This window comes from Triturus cristatus, chromosome 7 (assembly GCF_964204655.1).
Source record: "Triturus cristatus chromosome 7, aTriCri1.1, whole genome shotgun sequence".
Lineage (NCBI taxonomy): Eukaryota > Metazoa > Chordata > Amphibia > Caudata > Salamandridae > Triturus > Triturus cristatus.
In genome coordinates this window covers 822,155,780-822,169,993 of record NC_140590.1, presented here as the reverse complement: position 1 = coordinate 822,169,993, position 14,214 = coordinate 822,155,780, and the positions used below count along the sequence as shown (strand labels likewise).

Below are 14,214 nucleotides of genomic sequence, written 5' to 3'. Positions count from 1 at the left end.
TTCTTTACAACCCCCCACCCTCCCTCCCGTTGTCCGTGCCTTCGAATTGAAATGGGTGGTGCGTGTGTGTTTCAGGGCAGCTTGGTGCCATGGTAGATTTTGTTGAGGCTGGCAAGGGAGCAGCCGTCAGTTCTCCAAGGGGAAGTGGTCTTGTGATGGCGAGTTGCGGTAGCAGGCACTCCTGCAGAGACAGTGAAAGGGTTAAGGAGTCAGACGGAAATGGGAGGTGCCTGCTCTGCTTCAGCTGTAGGCATAAGAAGTTTAGAAAAGGGGTTGAGCTGCTGCTGCACCGGGGTGCTGTAGTCATTGCAGCCAGAGCTGCCGGTGCTCTTGCCATGAGTGCACCTCGCCTGGTATTGCTCCCCCAGCTTCCCCCCGCCGTCTACTCTTTCCTCACACCGTTCAGTGCTTATGTACTGGCCCCTTGCAGAGATACCCACTGCATCATGCATCGCTGCCCTAGGGCAACGAGCTGCACATACCTGGCTCTAAGACTCGGGCTGCTCCTGCTGTCACGTGCCGCACTCCGCAATCTAGCAGTGACGGATGTCACTCCAGGTGAGAGAGCTTTATGTGCTGGAAGATGCTAGGAGTAGGCGCTGTCATGACAAACACCAAGCAGGTCTGTTGCCTCCCACCGAAAAAAACGAACGTGCTATGATGTGGACACATCTGCTACATCATAGTGCTTCCCCCCCCCCCCCCCCCCCCCCCACACAGTCTGTGTTGTCTGTGTTGCCCCCACACACCCATCCTCCCTCTGTGTTGCTGGCTCGCCCCGTCATATCGCTGTTTTTTTGCAGCTGTGCTTCTGTACAACATGGCGACCTACCTAAAATCATTGACAAAGCCTTGAAATCGAGACCCATTGGCTTTGCCAATGCTTGTTAGAGCATTGTGGTAACCAGATTTCTGCCATATTAGAAGTATTGTCGGTATTCTGTTCCAAAATAACTAAGTTATAGGTATAATAAGCATTGAGTCCTTGTAAAAGTGCTCTCTTGATTATACATTGCCCCATCGCAAGTGCTTGAATTTCGAATTTCGACACCCAGTGTTGATGAAAAGTACCTGTACTTTTACATAGTGAGAAAGGAAGCAGTATGTTTTTTTAAATGTGTATCTCTACCCTTAAGGCAACGGTAGTGCACTGGTGCGTCTGCTGCAGGATGGAACCCTGAAGTTGGAGCAGATTGATTCTTATGGTGAGAAGGACCTACAGCACTTTCTGACTTTGTGTGAAATCCCCTGGACGTTGAATACCAGCAAGGTAAGCTGCTGATTAACCCTCCAGAAAGAAGGTCCAGAACATTTTCTATCTGCATGGCTGCTAGCATTCACTGGACTGTAGATAGACATTTTTCTCATATCCCATTCCTTATCTAGACTCTTAGCTTCCTTCATTGGTTACATTGGAAGACACTCATCGTCCATCCCTAGGGATGCCTAGAGATCCTCCACACCCTGCATCTTCCTCCCACTTTTTCTTTTCAATACTTTATGGTTTGCATCCCTTGCATGCATTCTATAAATAAATGTGTGTTCTATGTTTCAAACAATAATGGTTCTGTAATGCTCACTTTATTCATCCGTTATGTTTCCCTTTTTCTTCCTTACTGTTCACTTCTTATTTCTGCACTGTACACCCTTCTCTCCTCTACTATTAGGACATACTGATCAGCTCACTTGTGGCCCTTCATGCCTTTGTGCAAAACGGGAGTGGAGCTAAACAGCCCCCATTGGACTTCACAGGTGGCAAAGTGTACAAAGTATGCCCTCACCAGGTAAGGCCAAGTCATATATTACTTTCCATTCTCCAACACTACACTGTAGACCTGATTAAAAGTGATTTCAGTGAATGTTTTGTTTTTTGCTCTGTTTATTATAATTTTAACAGTAAGACATAAAAAGACGTGAATTTCCTCCAGGTGCATAGCACATGTACACAGGAAAACTTTACACCGAATTTTCAAGAGGCCACATTATATCAGTTGTCCCCATTCAGTGGTCTTATAATCATATATAGAATTATACAGTCCACATCGTATACTATGACAACCAAACTATTTGCAAATATCTTGCCGATTTCCGGCGGGACTTAAAAGATCAGAGTATATACTAATTAACAATCTAAAGATTTACAGGCAAAACAGTGCTTAAGGGATCCCTCCTGTGGCAGAACATACACATAGTTTCAGTGTCATGTATCCAATACTTTTCAGGCAAAATAGTTTCCTATGAATGTGCAACTGCACAGATCCCGTCATTCCTTCCAATTCAAGAAAGGTTAGCTCTGATCCCCCAATTTAACCTATTTCAAACTCCATATGTTATTAGATATATATACCTGGAGCGAGTTGTATATTTGTTTTAAGTGTTGCAAGAATTGAGACCCAATTATCTGAGAGTGTTAACTTGCGCAACCCCAGTATGTCTTCCTTTTTAAGGGACACCCCCTCGGCCTTTGACCAGTTTAGAACAGAGCGAGACTAGGCCAGTAGTGATGGAGGGTCCTGAGATTTCCAAAGTTTTGTTATAAGTCTTTTTGCCACCACAAGGCCCAGATCCAGGAATCGACTTGTGGTTCTATGCGCTTTATCTCTAGGGAATAACCCTAATATGCATGACTCCCAGGTGTTTGGGAATTGATTGTCTACTTGTGCATTCAGATAAGTGTAGTGTAATCCTTTCCCAGTTTTGCTGAAGTTTATGACATGTCGATAACGTGTATAATGTCTACATCTAATTGGATGCATCGGGGACAGTGCCAATAATGTCTGTGAAAATAACAGTTTATTTTCTCCGGTGTAAGGTACGCGCAATTCACTTTGTAAAAGTTTATTAATTTAATGTGATTTCAGTGAATAATAACCAATATTTTACTGAACTAACATCTTGCATGAAGCCATTCCACACCTAAAGTGGCATCGCGAAATCATGCATGACAAATTACCCAAAGATAGAGTAACTTTAAATACACAGTCTTAACTTAGCCGATGAAAAGTTAAATGGAAAAGTATGAGGAGTAGGTTGTCTAAGATGCACAGATCAGCCTCCCTAGGGTAGAGAAGTCTTGGCAAAGAAAATTGGTCTGGCACAGACTTCCAGAGTTAATTTTGTCACAGCTTGTTTTGTCATTGTTTTTGCAAAGCTTTACTGTTAAAGAAGCTGCTGGGGCTTTGCAGTTTAAAAACATAAGTGATTGAAAGCAAAAATTGTTTTTGGTATCAAAAAGCACCAATTGCCCTAGTAGTTCCTGGCACTGAAATTCTACTTGTGGGCAGGTGTGCTCATTGTGAATGAGCAGAATGCACTCACTCACAGTAAAGTTAGCCAGTGACTGAAGTGGGTATCCACATTGCTTTGTGCTGTTGCTGTAGAGGGCGTAAGAAAGATGTGAATTACATAACAGACCAGTGGATGAAGAGGGCGGGCTGTGTTCCCCTATGAGAATGTATATTTTACCAATGGTGTTAGTAAAATCAAAAGATCTTAGCAAATGGCAGGCCTACCAGGGTGGATGCAGAGATCAGAGGGAGCTTCCAAATAAGATTTTGAAGTTGAACTGTTATAGTCCCAATTTTACAAAGAAAAGCATAATTGAATTTGAGAGGGTTAGCAGCTGTGCGGTGGTTACCTAATTTTATAAACTGAACATGATTAAAACTATTTCAAACTATTTAAATGATGGTTGAGTAAAGCCAGTTTAACTGTTTCACATTTCAAACAGTTTTAAACATTTTGAAGTTAAATCTCTGCTTCTTTGTAAATGTTTTCACTTGGTTTAAAATGTAACCTCTACTTGTTTGTATATGTTTCCAACAGTACACATCTTAAAAAATTATTTGCTTGGAAATTGAAAACCACGTTTATATTTACACGTGTACAGAGGCATGCTCCTGCAAATCACCGTCCCCTGAGTGGGTGTGTGAGGATTGTTTTCCTTGGTCGCAGGTGAATAGGGTTCTCTGTGAATGGTAGGTAAAACTCAGAACATTAAAACAACAATTGACAGTGAGACCCTAAAGTTATTAGCACCTAACCTGCTATCCCCAAAGAACAGTAAATACCCCCAAAAGAGTATGTGTGCACCCGATCAGAAACACCCACTGTCAAGGTGTGGTCCTCAACTGGACTGTCCTGTGTTCAACATAAAAAGCAATCAGTGCACCACTATGTATCAGTTCCATAAAATACAAAATATGTATCCAATGTTGTTTTCTTCAAATTCTCCTTTTATTTCGACTTGCAAATGATTCTAGTGTAACATACAACATGAAGGGTGGATCAGCCAATGCGTTTCGTCCATTACAAATGGACTTCTTCAGGGCTGTTGAATAACAAATACATACATATAAAATACATAAAAACACCATATAAATTATGACAAACAAAGAAACAAACACAGCTGTACTGTGATTATACCAACAGTATATATTTCATATTATCAAAGCCAGGTTATAAGCTATACGTGTCACGTTTAACACTGCATAAGTATACAATATCAGTCTGATTAATTGTACGACCAAATATGTTACCTATATTTTGGGTTGCCCTTGTAATAAGATCTACGTAGGCAGCACTGTCAGATCATTGAAGCTGCAAATCCAGGAACACACGCGTGCAATAAGGAATGGTGATCTTAAATACCCCCTCACTTTCCACATGCAGGAAAGTCATGACACATGGTTTATGGGGATAGACCATATACTGCTGAATCCCAGAGGGGGGACAGAGAACTGTCTTTAAGACAGAACGAGGCAGGGTGGATGTGTAAACTACGCAGTGTGGAATATGGGCATAACAATGATGAGGATTTACACTATTTTCTATAATCCTTCCATATTGTATGTTAGACTAGAATCATTTGCAAGTCGAAATAAAAGGAGAATTTGAAGAAAACAACATTGGATACAGATTTTGTATTTTATGGAACTTATAAATAGTGGTGCGCTGATTGCTTTTTATGTCGAACTAAGAACATTTTCTTACAAAGGAGAGAGTATACAGAGTACAAAAAAATTGTTCATTAGCAAATTTAAATGCAAATATAGCTAATATATATTTACACAAAAAAGTATTTTTCATCATTTCATAAATATATACAATACAAATAAAATCTCTAATCAGTTAATTTCAACAACAAGAGAAAAGGCCTAAAACCATAAGTTCGAGGCATATGAGCTGCAGATCACACACTAAGGATAAGATCGCCATCTGGTGTTGGGCTCGGATGATTGCAGGTTGTTGTTGTCTTCGGAAGAAGTCTTTGGTCACGAGATTGGTGACTCCTCCCCTGGACAACAGTGCGCATGGGCATCCACTCCATCCTCAGATTGTTTTTTTCCGCCATTGGGTTCGGATGAACTTTTTTCCGCTCCAGCAGAAAACTTATAGCAATCACCACAACTCTCTAAAATTGAAAACTCTACGTCGAAATCCATATCGGACCGACTCCGGACGCGGCTGATGGAAAGGACACCTTTTAAAAAATGCCCCCAATGCGGAGCAAAGTTTCCTCATAGCGATCACCACGAGGTCTGTAATTTGTGCCTTTCACCAGACCACAACGAATCCAGCTGTCCAGCCTGCGCCGCATTCCGTTCAAAGAAAACTATCCGGGACCGAAGAGCTCGACGCCACATCATGGCCAAGCCGGTTCCGGAACCAGAAGACCTCTTGCACAGGATGTCCCTGACGACGACTCAGAAGATCTCCAGATCGTGTCCGAGGCCGACGATTCTGATCCGGGGCAGCCTGTGAGTACCAGCCCCCCTACCCCAACACCACCCAAAAAGACATTGGTCAAGACTCTGCCAGCTGGGCCCAGTCGCGATCCAAAAACATCTTCAGAAGCCCCGCCCTCGGGCCAGGCTCCGAAAAAAAGTAAGCCTGCAGGTGGCTCGGGCTCGAGCAAACCTCATGTTATTGTGCCTATAATACCTTCGGCACCGAAGCAGGCTCCGAGACCGAAATCTCCATCGGCCCCGAAACGTCACTCTGCACCGACATCTCCACAGGCACCGAAACGTTCTTCGCCGCCGAGGTCTCCACTGACACCGAAAGGCTCGTCTGCACCGAAAGATCCTTCGGCACCGAAAGGTTCTTCGGCACCAAAAACTCCACCGGCACCGAAAAGTTCTTCGGCACCAAAAACATCCTCGGTGCCAAAACAAGTCCATAAGTTACAAAAATCGAAATCAGAAACAAAAAAGTCGGCGCTAAAGCCGCCTTCGGACAGCGAGGAACTCTTTCGGCCTGATCCAAAGCAAAAACGGATTTACATAAATCCAAAAACTGGACATGTCACAGCGGTGCCCTACAAGAAAAGGTAGCTGGACACAACACCTCCTCCAGCACCTGCAAAGAAGGACTGTGCCACTTCACCCATACGTCCTTCCTCTCCTACATTACCTCCTATTCCACCCTCCCCACCCCCCCGCCTTCACCTCTACCATCTCCTTCTCACACACCACCTCCACAGGATGATGATGATTTAGGGGGAGGGGGAGACCCAGATTTCTTTACTTATCCCACTGATCCTACTGATCCCTTTACACTCCCGGACACAGCACCAGTAGATGACTGGACTTACCCTATGCCTGATATCCCTGACCCCACTCCATACCCCTCAAAACCCTCCCCTCCTGATGACCATTTAGGGTTCGGTCAGCTTATAAACAGAGCAGCATCATTTCATGGCGTCACCATGCACACCGACACTCCTGAGGAGGATTTTCTACTCGACACTTTTGAGCAGTCGCAAAAGACAGTTCACATTCTACCCATGATTAAGGGAGTGATAAAGCATGCCAATGAGGTTTTTAAAGACCCTGTCAGGGCCAGAGTTCTCAACCCCAGAATAGAAAAAAAATATAGACCGGCGCCACAAGATCCTGCGTACATCAAGGCGTAACTCCCCCTAGACTCACTAGTCGTATGAAATGCCAGAAAGCGGGCGAACTCCCAAACAACCGGAAACCCGCCCCCAGACAAAGAGTCTAAACTCTTGGAGGCTTCCGGCAAAAGGGTTGCCGCACAAGCTGCTAACCACTGGCGTATTGCCAATACACAAGCCCTATTGGCTCGTTATGATAGAGCCCATTATGATCAACTAGAGGATCTCTTGAAACACCTGCCTGAACCAGTCAAAACACAGGCCACTGACCTCATCCAAGAGGGCAAACTAATATCCAATGCCTCCATTAAATGTGCATTAGACGCAGCGGACACCGCCTCTAGGGCAGTCAACACAAGCGTATTGCTTAGACGCCACGCATGGCTGCGCATTTCCGGCTTCAAGCCGGAAGTCCAAACCACCATTCTTGCTCAACCCTTTAATCAGGAGCAACTATTCGGGCCTGCAGTAGACACTGCCCTAGAAAAAATGAAGAAAGATAATGAGACTGCCAAATCTATGGGAGCATTGCAGTCTACTCAACCCAGAGGCTCCTTTCGTCGCTCCTTTTATAGAGGAGCTTCCAAAAATGTGGGAACAGACAACTCTTCCACCTTCAAAGCATCAGGTCAAACATCCCCTAACGGAGGATATTTTAGAGGAGGTTATCGGGGAAACAATACTAAAGGCCGAGGACGGGGCAACAACAACAACACCCGTACCTCTACAGCCACCAAACAGTGACTTGCCACCACTCCCCCCAGACCATTCCACTCCGGTCGGGGGAAGACTTCAACAGTTCCTACCTGTCTGGAATACCATCACTACAGACAGGCGGGTAAGACAAATTATCCAATCTGGCTACTGCCTCGAACTCATAAACCCACCCCCAAACATACCACCCAGGCACCGTCCCATGACGTCTCACCACCTCACGCTCCTCAAACAAGAAATACAGTCTTTGCTTCAAAAACACGCAATAGAACCTGTTCCACTACAACATCAGGGCACAGGAGTATATTCCCTATACTTCCTCATTCCCAAAAAGGACAAAACCTTAAGACCCATACTGGACCTCAGACTACTAAACCAGTACATACAAGCGGATCATTTCCATATGATCACTCTCCAACAGGTCCTTCCATTACTTCAACAAGGAGACTTCCTTGCCACATTAGACCTCAAGGACGCATATTTTCACATCCCTATGCATCCAGCTCACAGGAAGTATCGACGATTCGTGGTAGACGGTCAGCACTATCAGTTTACAGTTCTCCCATTCGGAGTAACAACTGCACCCAGGGTATTCACCAAATGCTTGGCAGTTGTGGCAGCATATCTCAGGAGACAAGAAATCCATGTCTTCCCCTATCTGGACGATTGGCTCATAAAAGACAATACTCTTGACAAATGCGTTCTCCACACTCACCGCACTATTCAAACCCTACACAACTTGGGATTTACCATCAACTATCCCAAATCTCAACTACAACCCTCCCAAGTACAACAATACCTGGGAGCCACCATAGACACATCCAAAGCCGTAGCTTATCCCAGCACAGCCAGGATAGCCAACATACAAACTCTCATCAAAAAATGTCAAACACATCACTCTCTCCCCGCACGAGTGTTCATGCAACTCTTAGGCATGATGGCGTCATGCATCGCCATAGTACGCTACGCACGCCTTCAAATGCGTCCCTTACAGGAATGTCTAGCACAACAGTGGAACCAGGCCCACGGACAACTTACCGATCTGGTGTTGGTGGACAGCCGCTCACTTCGCTCGCTGAAGTGGTGGAACACCATCAACCTGTCCAAAGGGCGGCAGTTCTTGGAGCCTCTTCCACAAGTTGTGCTGACCACCAACGCATCTCTCACGGGGTGGGGAGCCCAGCTCCTTCACCACACCACTCAGGGAAGGTGGACCACTCAACAAAAACAGCTCCACATCAATCACCTAGAACTTCTAGCGGTGTTCCTAGCACTGAAATCCTTCCAAGTGCATCTACAAAACAAGACTGTCCTCATCCGCACGGACAACATGACCACAATGTATTGCATACAGAAACAAGGAGGGACACATTCTCTACAACTGTCCCAACTGGCGCAACAAATTTGGAGATGGGCAATTCCCCAAAACATCTACCTGCTAGCAGAACACCTCCCAGGGGTTCAGAACCAGGTGGCCGACCTCTTAAGTCGCCACACACAGCAGATACACGAATGGGAACTACACCCCAAAGTCTTACTCCCATTCTTCCAAAAGTGGGGACAACCAGACATAGACCTGTTCGCCACACAAGAAAACGCAAAATGCCCAACCTTCGCCGCCATCGCAATCACATCACTGCGAAGAGTAAGTGAAATACAAGCCTTAACTCTCGAAGAACCCTTCCTACAACTACATCGGAACAAAGTGGTTCTTAGGACGAATCCAAAATTCCTCCCTAAAGTCATTTCCCCTTTCCATCTAAACCAGTCAGTCGAACTGCCAGTCTTCTTCCCTAATCCAGACTCAGTAGCTGAGAGGGCACTTCATACCTTAGATGTTAAGAGAGCCTTGCTGTATTACATCGATAGAACCAAACCTTTTCGGAAAACCAAGCAACTGTTTGTTGCTTTCGCTCCACCACATAAAGGCAACCCTATTTCCAAATCGGGTATATCGCCAGATGGATAGTCAAATGTATCCAAATATGTTACCAAAAAGCTAAAGTACTCTTACCGTTCCCCCTAGGGCGCACTCCACGCGTAAAATAGGGGCTTCTATGGCATTCTTAGGGAACATCCCCTTAGAAGACATTTGCAAAGCAGCCACATGGTCTACTACACACACCTTCACTAAGCATTACTGTGTTGATGTGCAATCAAAACAACAAGCTTCAGTAGGCCAAGCTGTCCTAAAAACTCTATTCCAAACTGCTGCATCTGATACAGGTGACCACCGCTAGGGGAGACACTGCTATATAGTCTATCCTTAGTGTGTGATCTGCTGCTCATATGCCTCGAACGGAATATGCTACTTACCAGTATGCATCTGTTCTTGGCATGTAGAGCTGCAGAGCCACACACGCCCACCCGCCTCCCCGGGACCTGTATCCGTTCCAGCATTGTCTTAATTAGACACTACACATGGACATCCTTTCTCTTTACTTCTTATACACTCCATCATTTCCCATCATGGCGAAAAACAATCTGAGGATGGAGTGGATGCCCATGCGCACTGTTGTCCAGGGGAGGAGTCACCAATCTCTTGACCAAAGACTTCTTCCGAAGACAACAACAACTTGCAATCATCCGAGCCCAACACCAGATGGCGATCTTATCCTTAGTGTGTGGCTCTGCAGCTCTACATGCCAAGAACAGATGCATACTGGTAAGTAGCGTATTCCTTCTGCCTGACCCCTTACGTTACACTTTGCTTTATAATCCATTTCTTTATTGGAGCCCAGATTTTCCTACCTCTCCTGCTGGCATCACAGCCTTTACACTTATATAATGATTTCTCAAGGTGATATATAGCCAGCAAGCGACCTAACCAAGCATGATATAGAGGTGGATCCGCATCCTTCCAATGTGTGGCAATGAGAAGCCGGGTCACAGCTATTGAGATAAAAACAAACTTGTTCTTCCGATATTATGCCTTCTCATCACATCCTAACAACATTAATGTCGGGGTTATATTGATTATACTCCCTATTGCTGCTGATGAAAATTCCTCTATTTGCTTTTTAAGGGGTCCCAGTTTCTCACAGCCATAAAACATATGAGTTATGTCTGCTGGTCCTTGATCACATCGAGGACACTTATCATCCTCTCTTTTTCCCCACCGATTTTGTTTTGCGGGAGTGAAATAGAGATCATATATTGTGTAATAATGTTGGGCTTTTAAGTTAGCTGCCAGAAATGTCTCCTTAGCTAAAACTAGTGATTGGTACAAATCAACATCAGGGTTTCCTGCTTTAGTGGCCCACTTAGTTTCTACTGACTCCAGATCATCGGGGAGTGTGTCTATTAAAATCTTATATATATTTTTGATTTTTATCTGGGGCTGAAAGGATTCCTGTTCACGGAGATCTCCTCTTCATTGATTTGATTTAAAAAGCTGGTAAACTGTTTATATTTAAAATGTTCCAGCTGTTATATCATACCTTTGCTGCAGCTCAAAGAACAACAGCCTCTGTTCAATTAAATATAGATCTCCCACCTTCAGGATCCCCTTTTCCTCCCATTGCCTACCCAGTTTATCATAGGAAATAGAGGAGATCGCCATAACGGCGTATATCTGTTGTGCTTCGGTATTTGCATGAGCCCTACCATTCTTTTCCATATTTTCCAGATTGGTATTACCACCTTGAATCTGGTCTTTTTGTAATAGCTGGCCTCTCTCTGTCGGAGAAGTACCCCCTGTGCAGTCCTTCCTATAGCTAGCTCATATATCGAAGGGAGGTCTCCATTTACATCCTGTTGTCTGTACCCAATGCCTGATGAGATCACAAAAGCCATCTGTTGTAAAAATGTTGCATAATAGTAGTATCTAAGGTTAGGAGCGGACCATCCACCTCGATCTTGTGGTAACGTTAAAAATGTAAGGGATCGTCTGATTTTTGAGTATTTCTAAACAAAATTGCTGAAAATACCATCCAGTTTCTTTAAAAATAGTTCTTCAATTTCTAGAGGAATGGATCTGAACATATATAGGACCTTAGGGAGCATAACCATTTTGAGTATATTACATCGTCCTATAAGTGAAAGGTGAATCTATCTACACACCGTAAAGCCGTACTAATCTTATTTATCATTGGTAACATATTTATTTTCCAGATGGAGTCTACATTACTGCTAATCTTAATTCCAAGATCGATTACTTCATCTAGTTTTCGAGGATCATTGCAGGGAGTTTTAGAGTTACATAAAATCTGGGTTTTCCCTGTATTCAGTAAATAGCCGATTTACGTCCATACTCGCTGGCTAATTTCTGAACTTGAATAATTGCTTTTTCTGGGTCGGTGGTTTCCACTGCCAGAACGTTGGCATAGGCCATTATCTTTGATTCATAACTGTTGCAGTTGACTGGCGTAATTATCTTGTCTTGGAGGATTTGCTGTATAAAAATATCAATATAAAGGGTGAATAATATAGGAGAACATAGGCACCCCTGTATTGTCCCTCTTGCAATTTCAATGGAGCTTGATTCTTGACCCATTATATTTAGTGTTGCATATGGTCTATGATACATTGCCTGTATAGCTGTTATAAAGCCAGGCCCAAACCCTCTCTGTACCGTCGTTGCTCACAGATATTGCTATGAGACGCGGTCAGATGCCTTCTCTTCATCTAGGAGGATCACAGCCATCTTCTCACCAGTTGTCTCAGTTATATCAAACAAGGCTATAGCACGTCTGATATGGTCTGTTGTACCTCTTGTTGGTATAAAGCCATGTTACCATGGCGAGACTAGATGAGCTTGGATTCCCCCTAACCGAGTCGTGAGAACTTTTGAATACAATTTAGTATCAACGTTCATGAGGGTTATGGGTCTGTAAGATGGCAGGGATATCAGATTGTTTCCCTCTTTTTTTAAAAAGACCACAATATCTTCTCCCTGCCAGGACTCCGAAGGAACCCCATTATATTGTATTCCAAGAAACCGGGTCCAAGGGCAGCGGGTCTATTTCCTCTTGGATTGCTTTATATAATTCCAATGGAATTCTATCAGGACCTGCCGCTTTTCCTGAAGCCATGGATTGTAGGGCTAATAATACATCTTCTATCGTGATCTCTTTATCCATCTCTTGTTTAATTTCTTCGCTAAGCCTGCGCTGACTTCCCAGAACTGTTTCGGTGGACAGCAAAGAGTCAAGACTATCTTGTCGATACAAATCTTAATAGAATTTCTCAAAAACCTTTATAATGTCTTTTATTTCTGTATGAAGTATAGCGTGTTGACCTTTGATTTCAGTTATGTTATTCCTGACAGCTCTTTGTTTAGTCCACAGAGCAAGCATCTTGCCTACGGTTTCCCCATATTCATATCTCTTGCTTTTATGTGCCTGGAAAGCGGCTGCCCCCTTCTTGCTATAGTAACTGTTTATTTCGGCTTTTGCAACCATTATTTTCTGCTGCAGTGATAGTTCTTCAATCTCTTGTTTTTGCCCAATTGCACTGACATGTTCTTTTTCTAATTCTCCCGATTCTGTTATCAAAGTATTGATTTCTTTTTTCTCTTGCTTTGTGGCCCTACTATCAAAGCTGATTGTTTCTCCCCGTAGACCCGCTTTAAAGCTATTCCAGACTATGCAGCGCGAAGAGCTATATCGATTCATGTCATAGTAATACCCACTGTTTGATATGTTTCAGATATTACTCAATAGATAATAGCGTTCTGTCAAATGTCCACTTGAACTAAGGGCGGTCCTCGGTTTGAGATGCTAGATCCATAACTAAAGGATTATGGTCAGATAATAGTTTGGGTAATTTCTTAATTCCTACGGTTGTGATCAAAGAAGACAAAACCAAAAAGTAATTAACCATTTAAGCATTTCTTATGGGGATTTGAAAAATATGTGTATCCAGGGTCAGTAGGATGCTTTGCCCCCCACACATCCTTCAAATCGTAACTAGTCCTCAGGGCCGATGAAGCCTGATGAACATGGGGTTTTCTCCCCTGATATTTTTTAATTCTATCCCTACCTGTTTCATAATGGATATTCAAATCTCTGCATATTATTAATGGACTTGGCCACAATGCTAATTCAATTACTAGATCGTTAAAAATCTGTGGATCGTCCTCCTTTGATCCATATATCGTACAGATGGTCAGTCCCATGGGCAGTAGTGCAATAGCCCATCTCCCCCATTTGTCTTCCCCATTTGTCTTCCAAGACCCGTTTACCTGGACCAATTCATTTTCTTACATGCATCGTGACCCCCCTGGTGGTCGAAGTTTGAGTGGAGCATGTTACAAGATTATATTCTTTTATAGCTAAGATATGTTGTTTCCCCCAGGGAATATGCGTTATATCAACTTTTAGCGCTCCTAGTATTTCGGCAACCCTGATATGCTTTCATTTGTCATTAAGGCCTGAGCAGATGGTAATTTTACCCATTTAACTTGTATGATTTTCTCAGGTTTAATCGCTCTTACTTATTTTTTTTTGCTCTCTCATAATTTTTATTTAGTAGTAGTAATAATCTTTATTCGGCATATAGACAAATATGACCATAAAAGATGCACACTCTGCAACACAGCATTACAGTACATTAATCATCATATATGCTACAGGCCAATCAGAGCACCGCAAACTTATAAA

At 43.5% G+C, this 14,214-nt stretch overlaps 1 protein-coding gene across 4 annotated transcripts in view; it reads left to right on the top strand.

Annotated features, from left to right (window-relative positions):
- The window catches only part of HMGXB3 (HMG-box containing 3), a 519,976-nt gene that overhangs the window by 461,057 nt on the left and 44,705 nt on the right, over positions 1–14,214 (top strand). For all 4 annotated transcript variants that reach the window (XM_085617738.1, XM_085617735.1, XM_085617736.1 and 1 more), the window contains exons 17-18: positions 1,137–1,270; positions 1,668–1,784. In XM_085617738.1, the coding sequence (XP_085473864.1) occupies positions 1,137–1,270; positions 1,668–1,784 (251 nt within the window). The remainder of the gene's footprint in view (positions 1–1,136; positions 1,271–1,667; positions 1,785–14,214) is intronic.